The sequence below is a fragment of the Canis aureus genome, chromosome 38 (assembly GCF_053574225.1).
Source record: "Canis aureus isolate CA01 chromosome 38, VMU_Caureus_v.1.0, whole genome shotgun sequence".
Classification (NCBI taxonomy): Eukaryota; Metazoa; Chordata; class Mammalia; order Carnivora; family Canidae; genus Canis; species Canis aureus.
This window is the reverse complement of record NC_135648.1, coordinates 21,594,717-21,609,888: the sequence shown is the minus strand read 5'-3', so window position 1 is coordinate 21,609,888 and position 15,172 is coordinate 21,594,717. Positions and strand designations below refer to the sequence as shown.

Below are 15,172 nucleotides of genomic sequence, written 5' to 3'. Positions count from 1 at the left end.
GACACCTCGATCTTGGACCAGATGACTGTCCTGCCCTGGTAGTCAGAGGTCTTGGGACTGTGAAGCTGGATCCCTTCTGTAAGTTCTAGCTTCCGGAACTGTGAGACGATCAATATCTGTAGTTCTAAGCCATCCAGTTGGTGGTACTTGCTTACAGCAGCCCTAGGGAACAAAATAGGCATCCTTTAACAATTTCCAGGATGCAGGGAAGCTTGGCCAAAGCTCGTAGCCCATCGCTGAGAGGTTTGTGACCTGATATCAGACATGGGACATGGGATGAGCACCTGAATTTCAGGGGTAACACCACTGATGGGAAGGTCACAAAGAACAAAGGTCAGTTTTGGAAAATGCAGTTAGTCATTAGGGCTCAGTAGGTGCAGAGCCAGCAGGGTTTGGTCCACATGGAATGAAAGTGTCACTTCTGCCTTGAGAGGCCAGTGTGCTCAGAGCAGAACTGGCTTTGGGCAGCTTGTGGACTGCTCTCACTTCCTGCAGGCATGGATTAAGCACCACCCTCATACCCCAGGCCCCCAGCTCTCAGGCTCCTGTACCCTCCGGGACCTGGCTGTGGGGTAGCCCACTGTGCGGAGACCGCCTGTAAGGGTACAGCCTGCAGGGATGCTATCCTCCAGTTGGTTCCCACGTGGCTCCTGGGTGCTTTGTTTTAGAGGAAAAGTCATAAAGCCTTTTTACTCTAGGCTTTTCTGTCCCGTGTGAACTTTGCCCCTGCTGAGTGTGGGTTTAGTCCTTATGTGATGAGCACAGGCACGTCAACTAGTGAAGTGTTTACACGTATGCATTGTAGCTATTGGATCCTCACAATAAACCCATGCAATAGTTCTGTTTTTATGTCTATTTTACAGATGAAGAAACCGGAGTGCAGAGTTCCCACAACTGGTGTCAAGAATCAAGTCCAGACCTGTGGGAGTCTAGAGCCTGTGATGTTAACTGCTCTATTATATTGCTTTGATAGTTTATTTGGACCAGGCTGTACTGAATTAACTCTGGAAGTAATAATTTAGTAAAAAAGAAAAAAAGAAAAAAACAAAACCAAAAAAGTGTGTGTGTGTATGTGTGTAGCTGTGATCTACTTTGACCTAATACTTAAAGGGGGAGAGGAGCTAACATTATGAGCTCAGTGCTTCCATTGAAGCAAATTCATCGATTCACCCCATACCTCTGTGAGGTGGGCATCTCAGAGACATGAAGTAACTAGCCAAGGTCACCAAGCTGATCGGGACAGGGCACAAATGTGAATTTGGATTATCTGACTGTAAGGCTGGTGTGTTTTCTGTGGCCTCTGTGCCAAAAGTGACAGCTGGGATCCATCCCATCTCTCTTGAGGGTCTTAGAGTAACTCACTCAGTGCCTGGCCCAAAATAAATATTTATGGGTTTGGGTTGAATTAAATCCAAATGAACCTAATGTTCATTATGAGAGTATTTGATCAACAATGGATGCATGCAGATGTTACAAGGCAAGAGTTGACTATACTGATATAGAATCTGTTAAATGAACAGTTTAGAGACAAGAATTTGTAGTATGATTCCTTTAAAAAAAAAGATTTTAAATTTATTCATTTGAGAGAGAGAGAGAGCACCAGCAGGCGGAGGAGCAGAGGGAGAAGGAGAAGCAGACTCCCTATTCTGGGCTCTATCCCAGGACCCCAGAGTCATGACCCTTGCCAAAGGCAGATCTTAACTACTAAGCCACCCAGGCTCTATGATTCCTTTTTTTGTAGGAAAAAAATTCCTTCCTATGGCTATCTCCGTTTGTATATACAAAGGAAAAGTCTGCATAAGACTACCTCAAATTAATAATAATGCTTATCTTTGAGGGTAAGGATCATGGAGGACTTTCACCTATTTTATAAGAAGAAAAACCCTGAAGATACTTGCATTTTGCAAAAAGCAAGAACAAAAGGAAGAAAAAGAAAGGCATGTTGTTTCTGGTGTCAATAGACCTCCACCAGAATGAGGATCCAGGTTGGACCTGTATTCACCATGTCAGCTCCCATAGGAGAAAAGGGTTCATTCAGAGTCCCTTTGCCCCAATATCCTCTCCTTGCACTCTGAAATATTTTCATTTATGACAAACTTACGAGGACATAACTAGGAACCAGGACTCCTTGTAAATGGGCCCAGAACATCTTTTCGTACTGGGGTCAAGTCAAAACTTCATAAAAACTAATTTGAAGGGGCACCTGCTGGCTCAATGTGGGTTGCTTTGATACTGAAAAAACTGCAATAAGTTGAAACACACTCATTTTTCTGAAAGCCAGTAAATAAAGGGAAAAAGCCAAGTAAGTTTGCCTTTCCTATATGAGCCATATCTAATGGTAAGCAAATAGATGATGAAAGATTTCTTTTAAATAGAGGAATTCTAGCTAACAAACACAGGAGAAAAAATAGAATTAGAAAAATCTCTGTTTTGCAGCCCTGACGACAGCATGGATCTAAGCAACGATAGATAATCAGTGGTTGCTGAAACCTTTGGATAAAATGCAGAAGGAAATTGATTCTGGATGGATGAGCCTGACAGCTCTAGCACCCACTCGTCAGTCCTAACATTGTGAATAAAGAGGCCAGTATTATCTGCTTCCTGATGGGGCTACGATGGGATGTACCTAGCACCATTGATGAAATATTCTAGCCACAAAATCAGGCTCTAGAACCAACTGCCATTTTGTAGGAAAGATGGACTCACATTGCATGACCCCTCTGGATTTCAACTTGCAAAATTCAGAATGTGGTCAACTCTATGCATGGAAAGAGGCACAGAGACAGTTCAAATAAATGCAATTTGTAATCTTTATTTGCATCCTAATATAATCAAGTCACCTGTAAAAATGACCCAACATTTCCCAGACAATAGGGAACATTTGAATACTGATCGCATGTTTAAGAATATTGCAAGGATTTGTGGATAAATCTTTGATGTGATGATTTATGATGTGATGCTAAGAATTTGCTTTAGGATCTTGCAGATATATGGGGCTGGAGAGAGGATGGGTGGTGGTGTAGATAAAACAGGGCAGGCTACCTGCCAGGTGAGTTATGAAGGGTAGGTGGGGTGCAAGGGAATTAATAATCTCTGCCAATGTGCATGTTGGGAAATCTCCAAAAGAAAGTGTTAGCACAAAGCAATAAAAAGTATGGACATACAACTTAATTCTTCCATCACGATGGTGGTGAAGGAGGTGTGTATGAGGGTGGTGTGAGGTGTGTGTGAAGTGCGTGCAGTGTGTGTGTTCTCATGCTCTATTTGGACCTAATTCAGTTTGCAGCTCTAGAACAATTGTATCCTACCGAAAATGACGTTTTGGCAGCTGTGAAGAATGCCCCAACTAAGGGACACCGCTGGATTTCCAAGGAGTGTCGGGCAAGCAGGCACAGGCAGATGACCTCTGCTTAGGGGACTGCCAGGGCCAGCCCAACACGGTTATTCCCACGATCAAAGACTGAGTAAAACTTCCTGATGAAGACATCGCCCAGGATCCAGAGAGGCCCGGCTGGAGGCTGGATGTCAAGACCTTGAAAGCCACTGCTGCAGAACTCCATTCCATCCACATAGTCCTGGGGTGGGAAGGAAGGGGTAAGTGACATATGGGGCGAAAGGGAAGTAGTGCTACTTGGAGGCGGTACTGTGTGGTAGTGGTGGTGACTATACCAAATGGCACTGGACGGTCACAATTTTGGCTGATTGGCTCTTCCTGCTTCATACACCTCTACTTGTTTACTCAGCAAAATATTTGCACAGTTTCACATACGTGGACCTGGGCTTCTAAGTTCTACAATTTTGAGAATTGTTCATCTGTTATACATGCCCCCCACCTCCCACTTTACAACTGGAAAAAGTGAAACCTTGTTGCATGACTGGAAGAGCAAAAGGTTTGGCTTTAGAAGATCTTAGCTTAAATTCTGGTTACTTTAGTTTCTAGCAAAGCTCAACTTAATTTTTTAAAAAAGATTTTATTTATTAATTCATGAGAGACACAGAGAAAGAGGCAGAGACACAGGCAGAGGGAGAAGCAGGCTTCTCACTGGGAGCCTGATGTGGGACTCGATCCCAGGACCCCGGGATCATGACCCGAGCCAAAGGCAAACACTCAACCGCTGAGGCACCCAGGTGTCCCTCAATTTAGTTTTTTAAGGGAGAGAAACTATACTGCTTTCTTGATGTTCTGGGGAAGGATCACTTTTTAGGTATAAGGCAAGTAGACATCCATTGTTCTGTGAGAAGAGTGTAACTTCCCCCAACCTTACTTTTTTAGTTTGGCAAAGACGTGGGGTCTACCAGGCAGGTGTGGTCTTTCCAACAACTATCTGAGATTTGAGGTTGCTGATGAGGGTCTGGGAAGTTTGCAGAGGGTTTAAAGCGCCCTCTTAAGAGTAAAGGGCTAACCATGCAATGCTGTCACAGCATCATTGGTAGACTGAGGTGTCTCTGATTGAAATCTGCTGGCAGAAAAGGATAAGGGTACCACGCTGGGCATAGGGAAGGAAGTGAGATGAGCAGGGACTCACATGGGTGCAGGTGGGAGAGTATGAGGATACCAGACTGCTGAAGGGTGTATAGGGCCATGAGCATGGCCCACTTAAAGTGCCTAGCTTGTCTCCAGTCTGGTGTTCCTAATGGCAGCTCCAGAATCCCTTTGTTGGAGATGCTTAGGGGGCTTGACAGGAAATATATTTTAAAGCTAAACATTCATTTTCTTATTAGTGCAATTGCTAGATCGTAGGGTAGTTTTATTTTTAACTTTTTGAGGAACTTCCATATTGTTCTCCAGAGTGGCTGCACCATTTTGCATTCCCACCAGCAGACTAAGAGGGTTCCCCTTTCTCCACATCCTTGCCAACACCTGTTTCTTGCCTTGTTAATTTTAGCCATTCTGACAGGTGTGGGGTGGTAGCTCATAGTAGTTTTGATTTGCATTTCCCTGATGATCAATGATGTTGAACATCTTTTCATGTCTGCTGGCCATCTTTAAGTTGGATTATTTGTTTTTGAGGTGTTTAGTTTTATAAGTTCTTTATATATTTTGCATACAAATGCTTTATTCGATGTCATTTGCAAATATCTCCTCTCATTCTGTAGGTTGCCTTTTAGTTTTGTTGATTGTTTTCTTCATTGTGCAAAATATTTTTGTTTTGATGAGTTTCAAATAATTTAATAATAATAATTTAATAATTTAATAATAATTTAAGCAATAATTTGCTTTTGTTTCTCCTTGCCTCCAGGAGACATATCTAGAAAGAAGTTGCTATGACTGATGTCAAAGAGGTTACTGCCTGTGTTCTCTTCTAGAATTTTTATGCAATTGCACTCTAAGTATTTATCCAAAGAGTATAAAAGTACTACTTCAAAGGGATACATGCACTCCAATGTTTATAGCAACATTACCCACAATAGCCAAATTATGGAAACAGTCTACATGTCCATTGATTGATGAAAGGGTAAAGAAAATGTGGTGTATATATATACAATGGAATATTATTCAGTCTTAAAAATAATGAAATCTTGCCATTTGCAATAATGTGGATGAAGCTAGAGGGTATAAAGCTAAGAAAAATAAGTCAAAGAAAGAGAAATACTATATAATCTCACTCATATGTGGAATTTAAGAAACAAAATAAACAAGCAAAGGGAAAAAAGAGAGAAGGAGAGAGATTGAGAGAGAGAGAGAGGCAAACCAGGAAACAGACTCTTAAACTATAGAGACCAAACTAACAGTTACCAGAGGGGAGGTTGTGGGGGGATGGGTGAAATAGGTGATGAGGATTAAGGGGGGCACTTGCTGTGATGAGCACTGGGTGTTGTTTGGAAGTGTTGAATCACTATATTCAATGCTTTTAGTACACCTGAAACTAATACTACACCGTACACTAACTAGAATTTAAACAAAAACTAAAAAAAAAAAAACATTTCTTTTCACCTGCATTGTCCACTGAAATTTGGTGGCTTGGGGAAGCGGTTAGCAGAGATCAAGATGTGGGGGGTAGATAAGTCCCTAAAGTCCTCTATACCTGGCACCTTCATTCTGACACAATCACCCTGGTGCTGTGGGTGACTCTCCAGTAAAGTTAGTATATTGAGTGCCACCAAAGAACTGCATGTGATATTGAAAATCTGGGCCAACTGCAGTGTGAAGCAATCATATTTTTCCCCCAGGAATTCCCTTCCCACTTCACCCTACAAATTTAGGAATCTACTGCAATAAAAGACACTTTGTTGTTCGAGAAGAAGGTTAATCTGATTGTTAAAAGATACAACCTCATTCCGTACCTCATCCCCCAAGCAACTCATGTCTTGAACCTCTTAACTTTCGAGTCTCAATATCCTCATCCATAAAATGGCATGATAATATCCATCTTACTAGGTGTTTGAAGGGATTAAACTTTGTCAGATGAAAAATCCTATGCGACAAGTTCAGAAAACTTTGCTAAATGGCTTGTCCCAGGTTGGCTGCTGCTTCATGGTGGAACAGAAACTGAGAGAGAACCAGCCCAGTGGTCTTTCTACCACAGGCAGCTTTGTCCTTTCTAGAGGGAATGCCACTTCAGTGCAGGAGAGGATGGGAGGAGGGCTGGGGTAAATGCAGCCTGAGTGCAGGCAACTGAAAAAAGGAAGTGGTAGGCTTGTGGGGAAGGCCCAGTGACTTGCAGAATAAGGAAACAGTTCTTACCAGTAGGGTATAGGCAGTTGGCTGGAGGGTGTAGGAGACTCCATTGATGATGAAGGTGACATCTGGCATGACGTTGAGGTTGGCACACTCCACCCCATACTAAAACCCAACACAGAGGACCCATTTAGAGGCCTCCCACCTCCCAGGAGAGGGCCTCGCTCCCCTGCTCCCACCTCCTCCCTCCCCCAGCAGGCACTGACTTCTCCATCCATGGGCTCTGCCCCAATGGCGTTCTGCAGTTGCTTGATTTCATCTGAGGGGCCTGTGATGAGAGAAGTCCCTGTGTCCACAATGGCCTGGCAGCCCTCAGAGCAGAACATCACTGTGCCTCCTACCTGGATTCTGAGGGCAAAGGAAATGTCATCAGCCGACCTCCCACCCCTACCCCATATGGCCCCCTTCCCCTCTGCCATGAAGCTTCCAGGTTCCCCGGCTGCTCTCAACCTTTGTTGGGTTCTCAGATATACATTAACGATTTTCATTTTGACTATCTCACACATGAGTATTTCTCAGTTTTTCTGTGACTGAGATCCATAGCAGGAAATACATTTACTTTTGGACCCAGCATACACACACACACACACACACACACACACACACACACACAGGCATGTATGCATGCATGTATGTATGTCAAGGCCCAGTCAATGTCACCTCCTTCGTGAAACCCTTGCTTGAGGAGCTCTTCAGATAGAAGCTGTCCTGCCCTGACTGCCAGGCCACTTTGGTGGCACATCTCATGGAGCACTGACCGCTCTCTACAATGATAGTGGGGTGTGTGTGTGTGTGTGTGTGTGTGTGAGATCTTCTGGACATGCTTCATGGAGATGAAATCTGAGTTCAGTTCACTCTTATACACTCATGTCACCCACCCCTTACCCTATATGTTAATTAATGTTAAATGAGCCCCAAGTAATTGGCTGAGGGTATTTATTGTCTGTTGACTTGGGGGCACATCACATGTACAGGGAAGGAAGCTGAGACTTGGTACCTCCTGCCTGTTGCCCTGGCGACTGCGGCCCCTTCCTGCACCTTTGCTCAGCACCACCACGCTTTCAGCCTCACACGTCAGCAAGCCCTCAGGACCCTCTCCCAGGGACCAGCACTTAGATGCAGGTCAATTCAGTGAACCCAGTGTGAGTTGTGCCTGTCTTGAGTTCTTCCTTCATACCATAAGTACTTTGTGGAAAATACTCACGCATCCAGTGCAATCTGCCAGTAGCCTTGCTTGGTGACGGGGACCCAGTTCAGGTTCCCCGAGAAGTGTGAGTGGTCATAGCCTCCGAAAATCAGTTCGCTTCCCGTACCACCTTCTGGGTCACTACACGGAAGGAAGGGCAGATGGTCAGGGAGGGGCCCCTGGGATACCTTGGGGACAAGCCGGCTTATACCATGTATAGGCAGAAATAGTAGCCTGGGCTTTGAGACTAGGGCTCGGACTACTGCAATTTGCTTAGTCTAGGCCTTTTTGGGCAAAAGGAATGAAGTGTAGAAATAGCTCTGCTTAACAATTTGTGGATGTCTTTTTGCTTCTTAGTTCTTGGTCAAAGGGCTAGGGGGAAGGCAAAAAGGGACAACCGCTCTGGTCATGCAGAGCTCATGCAGAGCCAAGGCTAGGACCATCTGGGGCATGCACACACCCTATGACTTGACGCATCCCCCCCACAAAGCCTTTTCCCCCCAAGTATCTTTCCTACTACTGTTTTGGCAGTGCCTAGAGTTTCCATGCTATTCACTCCATTGTGTTAAGGTAAGGAAGCTAATGGGAATGCAACCTGACTTACTAGAGCTTGACAATTAATTTCCAATGGTGTGGATTTCTCAGAGTATGTTCTGGCACCTAACAGGATTCTGGGGAAATAGGACATGAAACTGATTCATTTTTAGGAGGAAAAGGATCAGAGAAAGTCAGGGTGCTCTGAGGCACGGTGGTAATGGGGAACAGAACCGGGTGGGCATCAGAACAGAATCTGTGGGCATCTTAGAAAAGTGGTTTTGAGGAGGTAGGGGAAGAACTATCATTTGTTGATGGCCTTTGTGCAGGACACTGGGTGAGGAATTTTACCTGCGTCATCCTATTTACTTCTTACATCAACCTTGTGCCCATTTTAGGACCCTGAGACTCGAGGCTTCCACCCAGGTCAGTCAGACTGCAAAGCCTTTGCTCTTTCCCATCCTCACCCTTGTCTTTCTGGGCTGGAAGGTGGCAGCTCAGGGGTCTGGACAACCTGCTGTCGTACTCACACCCGCACCATGCACTTGAATACAGGAAATTCAAACCTCTCCTCATGAGAGTGGAGCACAAGGGATATGGGCTTCCACGAACACAGTGGGCTCAGGCCAAAGCACACTGGTGGGGACGTCAGAGAGGTAGGAAATCCCCTCCCTAAGTGGGGATGAAGGTGAGATGATGCTCTCAGGATCCCAGGCAACAGGGAAAAAGCCTCATGAACTTTTTCAACTACAACAGGCAATTTTTTTTAAAAAATTGCATAAATTAACCATTTTTAAATGTTCAGTTTGGTAGTGTTAAGGATATTCATTCTGTGGTGAGCCAGTCTCCAGAACCTTTTCATCCTGTGAACCCAAAACTCTATCTATATTCATGAAACAGCAGCTTCCTAGTCCCCTTCCCCCTATACTTGGCAACTGTGGTTCTACCTTCTGTCTCTCTGAATCGGACTGGCCCAGGTACCTGCAGGTAGGTGAAATCCTGCGGTATTTGTCCTTCTATGACTGACTGTGTTTCACTTAACATAATGTCCTCAAGGCTCATCCGCTTGTAGCACATGTCAGAATTTCCTTCCTTTTTGAGGTTGAATAATATTCTATTTTATGTAAATACTACATCTTATTATTCCCTTAACATTCCATTATTTTATCGTCTGCTTACTTTGGAATCTTTTCCTGCCTCCTCCCATGGGAATCCAGCTTCCTGAAGGGAGGGATTGGGATTATCTTCCTTGTTTCACTGTGCTCCCTTGCCCGGCAGGCACATAATAGGAGATTAATAAATATTTATTCACTGTGTTAATGAATATCCAATCCCAGAGAATCCTCCTATGAGTTCAGGGTGGTGCAGTTTACAAAGTGAGGCAAACTTCATTTCCTCAATATCCAGAGAAGGTAAGCTCAAGGTCACATAGCTGGTAATAGGTCAAGCAAGAGATCCAAGCTAGGTGTTGGACTATCCAGTCTAGTGCCCTTTCAGCGGCACCACGCTGCCTCCCTGTCGCAATGACTGACCTTCACCTTGGTGGGCTGGATGGGCCTACCTGCTCATGTACACAGAAAACATGGGTATGTCCACCAGGTTCTGTGCCATCATGTTGTCGAACACCGGGGTCACCCCTCCCACAGCCAAGGAGGGGTATCCCAGGCCTAGAATTCCATCAAACTCTGCGTTCACAAAGGTCTGGCCAGGCTCCGTGACACTCTCTCCAAACTGCTGGCCGACCACAACCAGTCCCTCCACCTGACGGGAGAAAGCCCGAAAGAAAACTGCACAGGATATCTTTGGCAAAGAGTCTCAGATTCCAGGATTCTCCCCCTGGTCTGAAGCGAATTCATCCCCCACCCAACTTTCCTTGATTACATGAGCACACTGATCTCATCACATCCCCACACCCTTAATTTTTGTTTATGGAAACTTTAAAAAAATTGAAGTGTAATACAGAAATCCTAAGTGTACAGTTGGGTGAGTTTTCCCAAACTCACCCTCGTCAGCGATCTCCCAAACTGGAAGCCCCCTCATGCCCCCTGCTAATCATTGTACCTTTCCTCAAGAGCAACTCATCTTCTGACTTCTAACATATACTGCCTTTGCCTTTTCTTGAACTTTGTATAAATGGAATCATACAGGATGAATTCCTTGTATCTGGCTTATGTCACTCAACATGACGTAGTACACTCTTGTAGTTTTGTTCATTGTCATTTCCCATGGTATGAATGTGCTGTCCTTCATTCTACTGTTGATGGATATTTGGGTTGTTTCCTGTATGGACTATCATGAACAGTGCTGATACCTGCTGATTGTGCATTGCTTTTGGTGAACATGCACACATATTTATGTTGTACATATGTCAAGGAGTAAAACATCTATAATGTACTGAAGTTTGATAATGCACGAGGTTGGAGTAAAGAGTTTTCATTTTTTTAACTATATGGCTATCCAAACGACCTAGCATCATTTGATAAGTACATTCTCATATCCTCCACTGCAGTTTCATGGTCGACAGAATTTAGAGGAGTTTCTGATTATCCATTTTGTTCCATTTGTCTATTTGCTTATCTTGTGTCAATACCACACTGTCTCCATTATGATAGCTTTGTAATAGATCTTTATAGTGTTTTTCTTCACCTCGATTTTCTTGGTGTATTACATATCCCTATACATTTTAGAATTAGCTTATCAATTTCTAATAAAAATTGCTGTTGTTTTGATTGAGTTGACATTAAATCTATAGATCAATTTGAGAAAACTTTGATGTGTCTGTAATACTGAGTCATGAAATACTGAGTCGTTTCAATTTATGTAGATCTTCCTTAATTTTACTCAGTAGTGTCTTGCAGTTTTTAGAGTGGAGATCTTGCCCATTTTTTATTAAATTTACCTGTAGGTGTTTGATGACATTATAAATAATGGCATTAAAAATCTATTTTCCATTTGTTTTTCTGGATATTTAAATTACAAATTATTTTGTTTGTTAATCTGGTATTCAGCAACTTTGCTAAATAATTACTAATCTCAATGATCTGTGGTCATTTTTGGATTTTTTTGCCTACAGAATCTTGTTTTATGTAAATAATGACAATATAGTTTCTTCCTTTATAATCGTAATGCCCTTAGTTTCTTTTTTCTTGCCTCATTGCACTGAGAGTGAGCATCTTTGATTCATTTTTGTTTGTTTGTTTTTTGCCTTAATCCATTCTTGAAAGCTTACCACCAGGCTTTCAGTCCTGTGCACTGTTTCTCTGTGGAATTCCTCCTTGCTGCCTGTCTAGAACCCAGCACACTGAGCAGACTGGCCCACTGCCATTATCTCAAGCAGGGAGTGCTACTCCCGCCTGACCAGGCTTCCCCCTTTCCCTGGAAGCCAGCTCCTTGTTTCTACCTCTTCCTGAGGTAGATCTGAAAGTATTCCCCTAACAACTCTGAAAAATATTCTGTATCCCAAGTTTCTGGCCAAAAGAGAAGAGAAGAAGAAACTGTACTCACATTGACTTGGTCAGCTCCAATGATTCCAGACAAGCTTCCAGTCCCATACTGAATGGAGAACTGATTCCCCAGTGCACTGTATGTGTTGGACTGGGAAGGGTAGAACTTGGCATGTGTCTCTGGAAAAGCAAGGAAGCTGCTGTTGCCTGGGCCACCAGCTCGCTGCCTTTGTCTCTGCCCTGATACCCTGGAGATGTGGAATCTCTTCTCTCAACTCCCAAGATTGAGTGGGAGCCTCTAGAAAGATTCACCATCACCCACCTTAGTGAGTTACTACATTCTTCTCTAGCCACATGTGGCAGCCCAACTGGGGACCCACTAGTTGTCCCTGGGCAAACATGACTGTCCCCAGGGACTTCATGAGGCACCCTAAGACAAGCATCATGTATTGAGTGCCATCAGAAGTCTCTGCCAACTAATGTGGGTCAGAACCTGGTATTCAAAAAAATCCAGGGATAAACAAATGCCATTTCAGGCAAGGACTCTCAGTTCCTTGCCTAACCTGTAGACACTTAAGCTTGGGGTTTTCTGAGACACTGTATCTCTAGAACATATCCAGCATAGACTGACATCTTTCCTTAGCTCTTCAGTTTCCAACGTTAACAAAGATGCCTGAGTTACCTCTGGCCAAACGGACCCACCCTTACATTGTACCCCGCCAGCCCCACCTATGATATCCGGGGATAGGCCACCAAGCCCTCCTGAAGCACACAAATAGTCAGCACACTAGAATCCAACCCACCAACCTGCCCAGGAACAGCCAGGGTTCATGGCACTTGCATTCTTTTGGGTGTTCCAAAGGGACTGAGTCATCGTGTATTCAGAGATTTGTATTGAATTTGGATTTTCGGTGGCTGAGTTTTCTCCTATTGATTCTGGTCAGTATGAAGGTTGCTAGCTTGGATAGCAGTCCAGTTTTAGCTCTCTCCCTGGCCCAGCCCTGTTTCTACTGTAGGCAGTCCCAGGGCAGACTCAGAGGTGGAGAGGGGAAGCCAGTGTGGCATGCATGACCAGTTTCTGGAAACCAAGCCCCTCTCCCCCAGAGTGCCAGGCCCTAGTTGCCATTCCCCGCTGAGTATCCTAGCCCTACTTACTGCAGGCTGGGCTGGTGCAGTACACGGAGGGGACCCAGAGGTTGGAGGAGCCAGTGTCAAAGATGACAGTGAAGTTCTGTGGTGGAGAGCCAATGGAGATGGTGCCAAAGTACTCCATCTATAGGGGAGGGAGGAAAGGAAGCAGAGTGTAAGTGGTGGGAAAGGGGAAGGCGCCCATATGGTGGCGGGGGGTGGGGGTGCCCTCTGGAGAGCTCTCTGGGACCGGAGCCTGGGCTAGCACAGACTGGGGCTTACAGAAGCTGAGGAGGGGGAAACACAAGGCAGTAGGAGCAGAGAAAGGGCTGCAAGGGAGGAAATCCAATCAAGCCTCTCACACCCTGCTACTTCTTTGGCTTTCATTTGCATTATTCCTCCTAATGGTTTTGTGAGCAAGGTAGGAAGGCATAATGCCTTTGTTCTACAATCAGGGAAGGGAAGCTGGTGATGGTTAAGCCTTCTTCCAAGGACAGCAGCAGGGCCCTTCTGTTTGGGATGCTTGCCTCGCTCATCCTTTTCTTTTGCAGAGAGCTCTACACATTTGGGCCCACTGGGGCTTGCTCGACCAAATCCCCAGGGACCCAGGGGATCAGTCCCTGTGGGTTATCCTAGAGGAGAAATCCACACTGGCCTTCAGCGTTGCTGACCGTCACTGGCCAGGCTCAGAGGCCAAACCATCCTCCCCCTCCCCCAGTTCCCCAGCCCCTGCTCCAGAATGCCTCACGTCCAAGTAGTTGATGAGGGGCTCGTTGGTATCCTGGTTCATCGTGCAGGACTCAGTGAACTGGATCATATCCAAATTCTGGGATTTCCAGAACTCCGAGAGCTGGCCCCGTGCCCGCAGCTTCTTCCGGAGGGACTGATGCCTCCTGAGAGGCACCCTGAGGACAAAGCCCGTGTGAGAAAGAGATGCAGTTCTGTCTCGCTCAGACCCTGCCCTCTCCCAGCAGTCAACCGGGAACCACACAGGAGAAGATCTGCAAGGCAGGAGAGTTGCCAGAATCTGCCAGAGTTTGGCCAGAATTAGTGCCCTCTGTGCCCCTGCCTGTCTGCCTTGTCTCTGCTCCTGAAGAGTCTTAGAATCTTAGCCTTGCAGTGGCCTCCGTTCAGAGCCGAGCTCTTTGGGATCTCCTAGGAAAATGGTCTGAAGTTGTTCATGAACCTCTTGGGGGGCTGACGGAAGGGGGCAGCCACGGGCAGTCCCCTGGGCAGGTACTTGGGCCTTTGAGCTCCCAACCAAAGCGGCAGGTTCCTGCTCTTTACTAATGTGAGGAGCTCCCTGGGCCTTGGGTGGGCAATCCCGGCAGAAGCAGAGGCAGAGGGTGGCTTGCTGTGGGCTGAGGGTCAAGACCAACACAGGCTGGCCACCTTCCCCAGTCCTCAGTTCCTTCTCTGCATTTCCCCACCAGCGTCCCTGTCCCAGGGCGGCCCTACGCTGGAGGGAGCTGCCCCTCTGGACACAGGGCTGGGAACGTGGCCTCACCTGTGGAGCCGGGGTTGAGCCAGTCCCAAGTCCAGGAGCACCAGCAGCAGAAGAACGAACGTTTTCATCGTGGGCCCAGCCAGCAGCTGCTTCCTTACCCCCTCTCGCCTCTCCTCTCCCGCGGGCTGGTGGGGACGAAACTCCCTAACTCAGATCTGCTCTGCCCAGCCCAGTCTGAGGACCCAATGATAAGGCCTCTTGCGTCAATAGCCAGGCCCAGAACAAACACGGTGTGCATGACAGGGCGTTTCCCTTCCCCCCGGCAGCCCCCCTCTTTCCCTCATGCAGGGGCAGGGGTGGGGGCCTCGGGGATCTGGCGTGGGACTTGGGGTCTGTGCACCCTTTAAGAGTAAGATGGTTGTGTGGGCTCAGCTTCTCCCAGAGTTTTTGGTGCCCTACCCCGACCCCTGGGAGCCCTGTAAACTACTTGAAAGAGCTGCGCGCCCCTGGACCCTGGGGCCCATCCACTCACGTGTTACCACGAGTAGTCTGGCTAGGGACTCCCGGGGGTGGAAGCCCGGTCATCACATGTGGGGCAGGATTCTAACTCAAAATACCAACCAGGCTGTTTTCTCTGTATTTCCCATTCTGTCCTCATTCCTCCAGGAGCCTCAAGGGCAGATCACCCTCCCACAGTCCACTTTGAGGCAGAAACTAGCCCTCCTCATAGCCCCTGAAATGGGAGATTGGGCTTG

General features: G+C 46.1%; 1 protein-coding gene across 2 annotated transcripts; it reads right to left on the bottom strand.

The window, feature by feature from the left end:
• Positions 1 to 2,792: 2,792 nt before the first annotated feature.
• CTSE (cathepsin E) lies at positions 2,793 to 14,637 on the bottom strand. 2 transcript variants are annotated; one of them, XM_077886684.1, is made up of 9 exons: positions 14,478 to 14,637; positions 13,719 to 13,875; positions 12,998 to 13,115; positions 11,904 to 12,022; positions 9,961 to 10,160; positions 7,884 to 8,006; positions 6,886 to 7,027; positions 6,686 to 6,784; positions 2,793 to 3,575 (listed from the first exon to the last, which is right to left on the bottom strand). In XM_077886684.1, the coding sequence occupies exons 1-9, from the start codon at positions 14,543 to 14,545 to the stop codon at positions 3,411 to 3,413; spliced, it is 1,191 nt and encodes a 396-aa protein (XP_077742810.1). In that variant the 5' UTR covers positions 14,546 to 14,637; the 3' UTR covers positions 2,793 to 3,410. The 2 variants fall into 2 exon arrangements, with proteins under 2 accessions (XP_077742810.1, XP_077742811.1); XM_077886685.1 differs by lacking the exon at positions 6,886 to 7,027.
• Between the last annotated feature and the right edge of the window lie 535 nt (positions 14,638 to 15,172).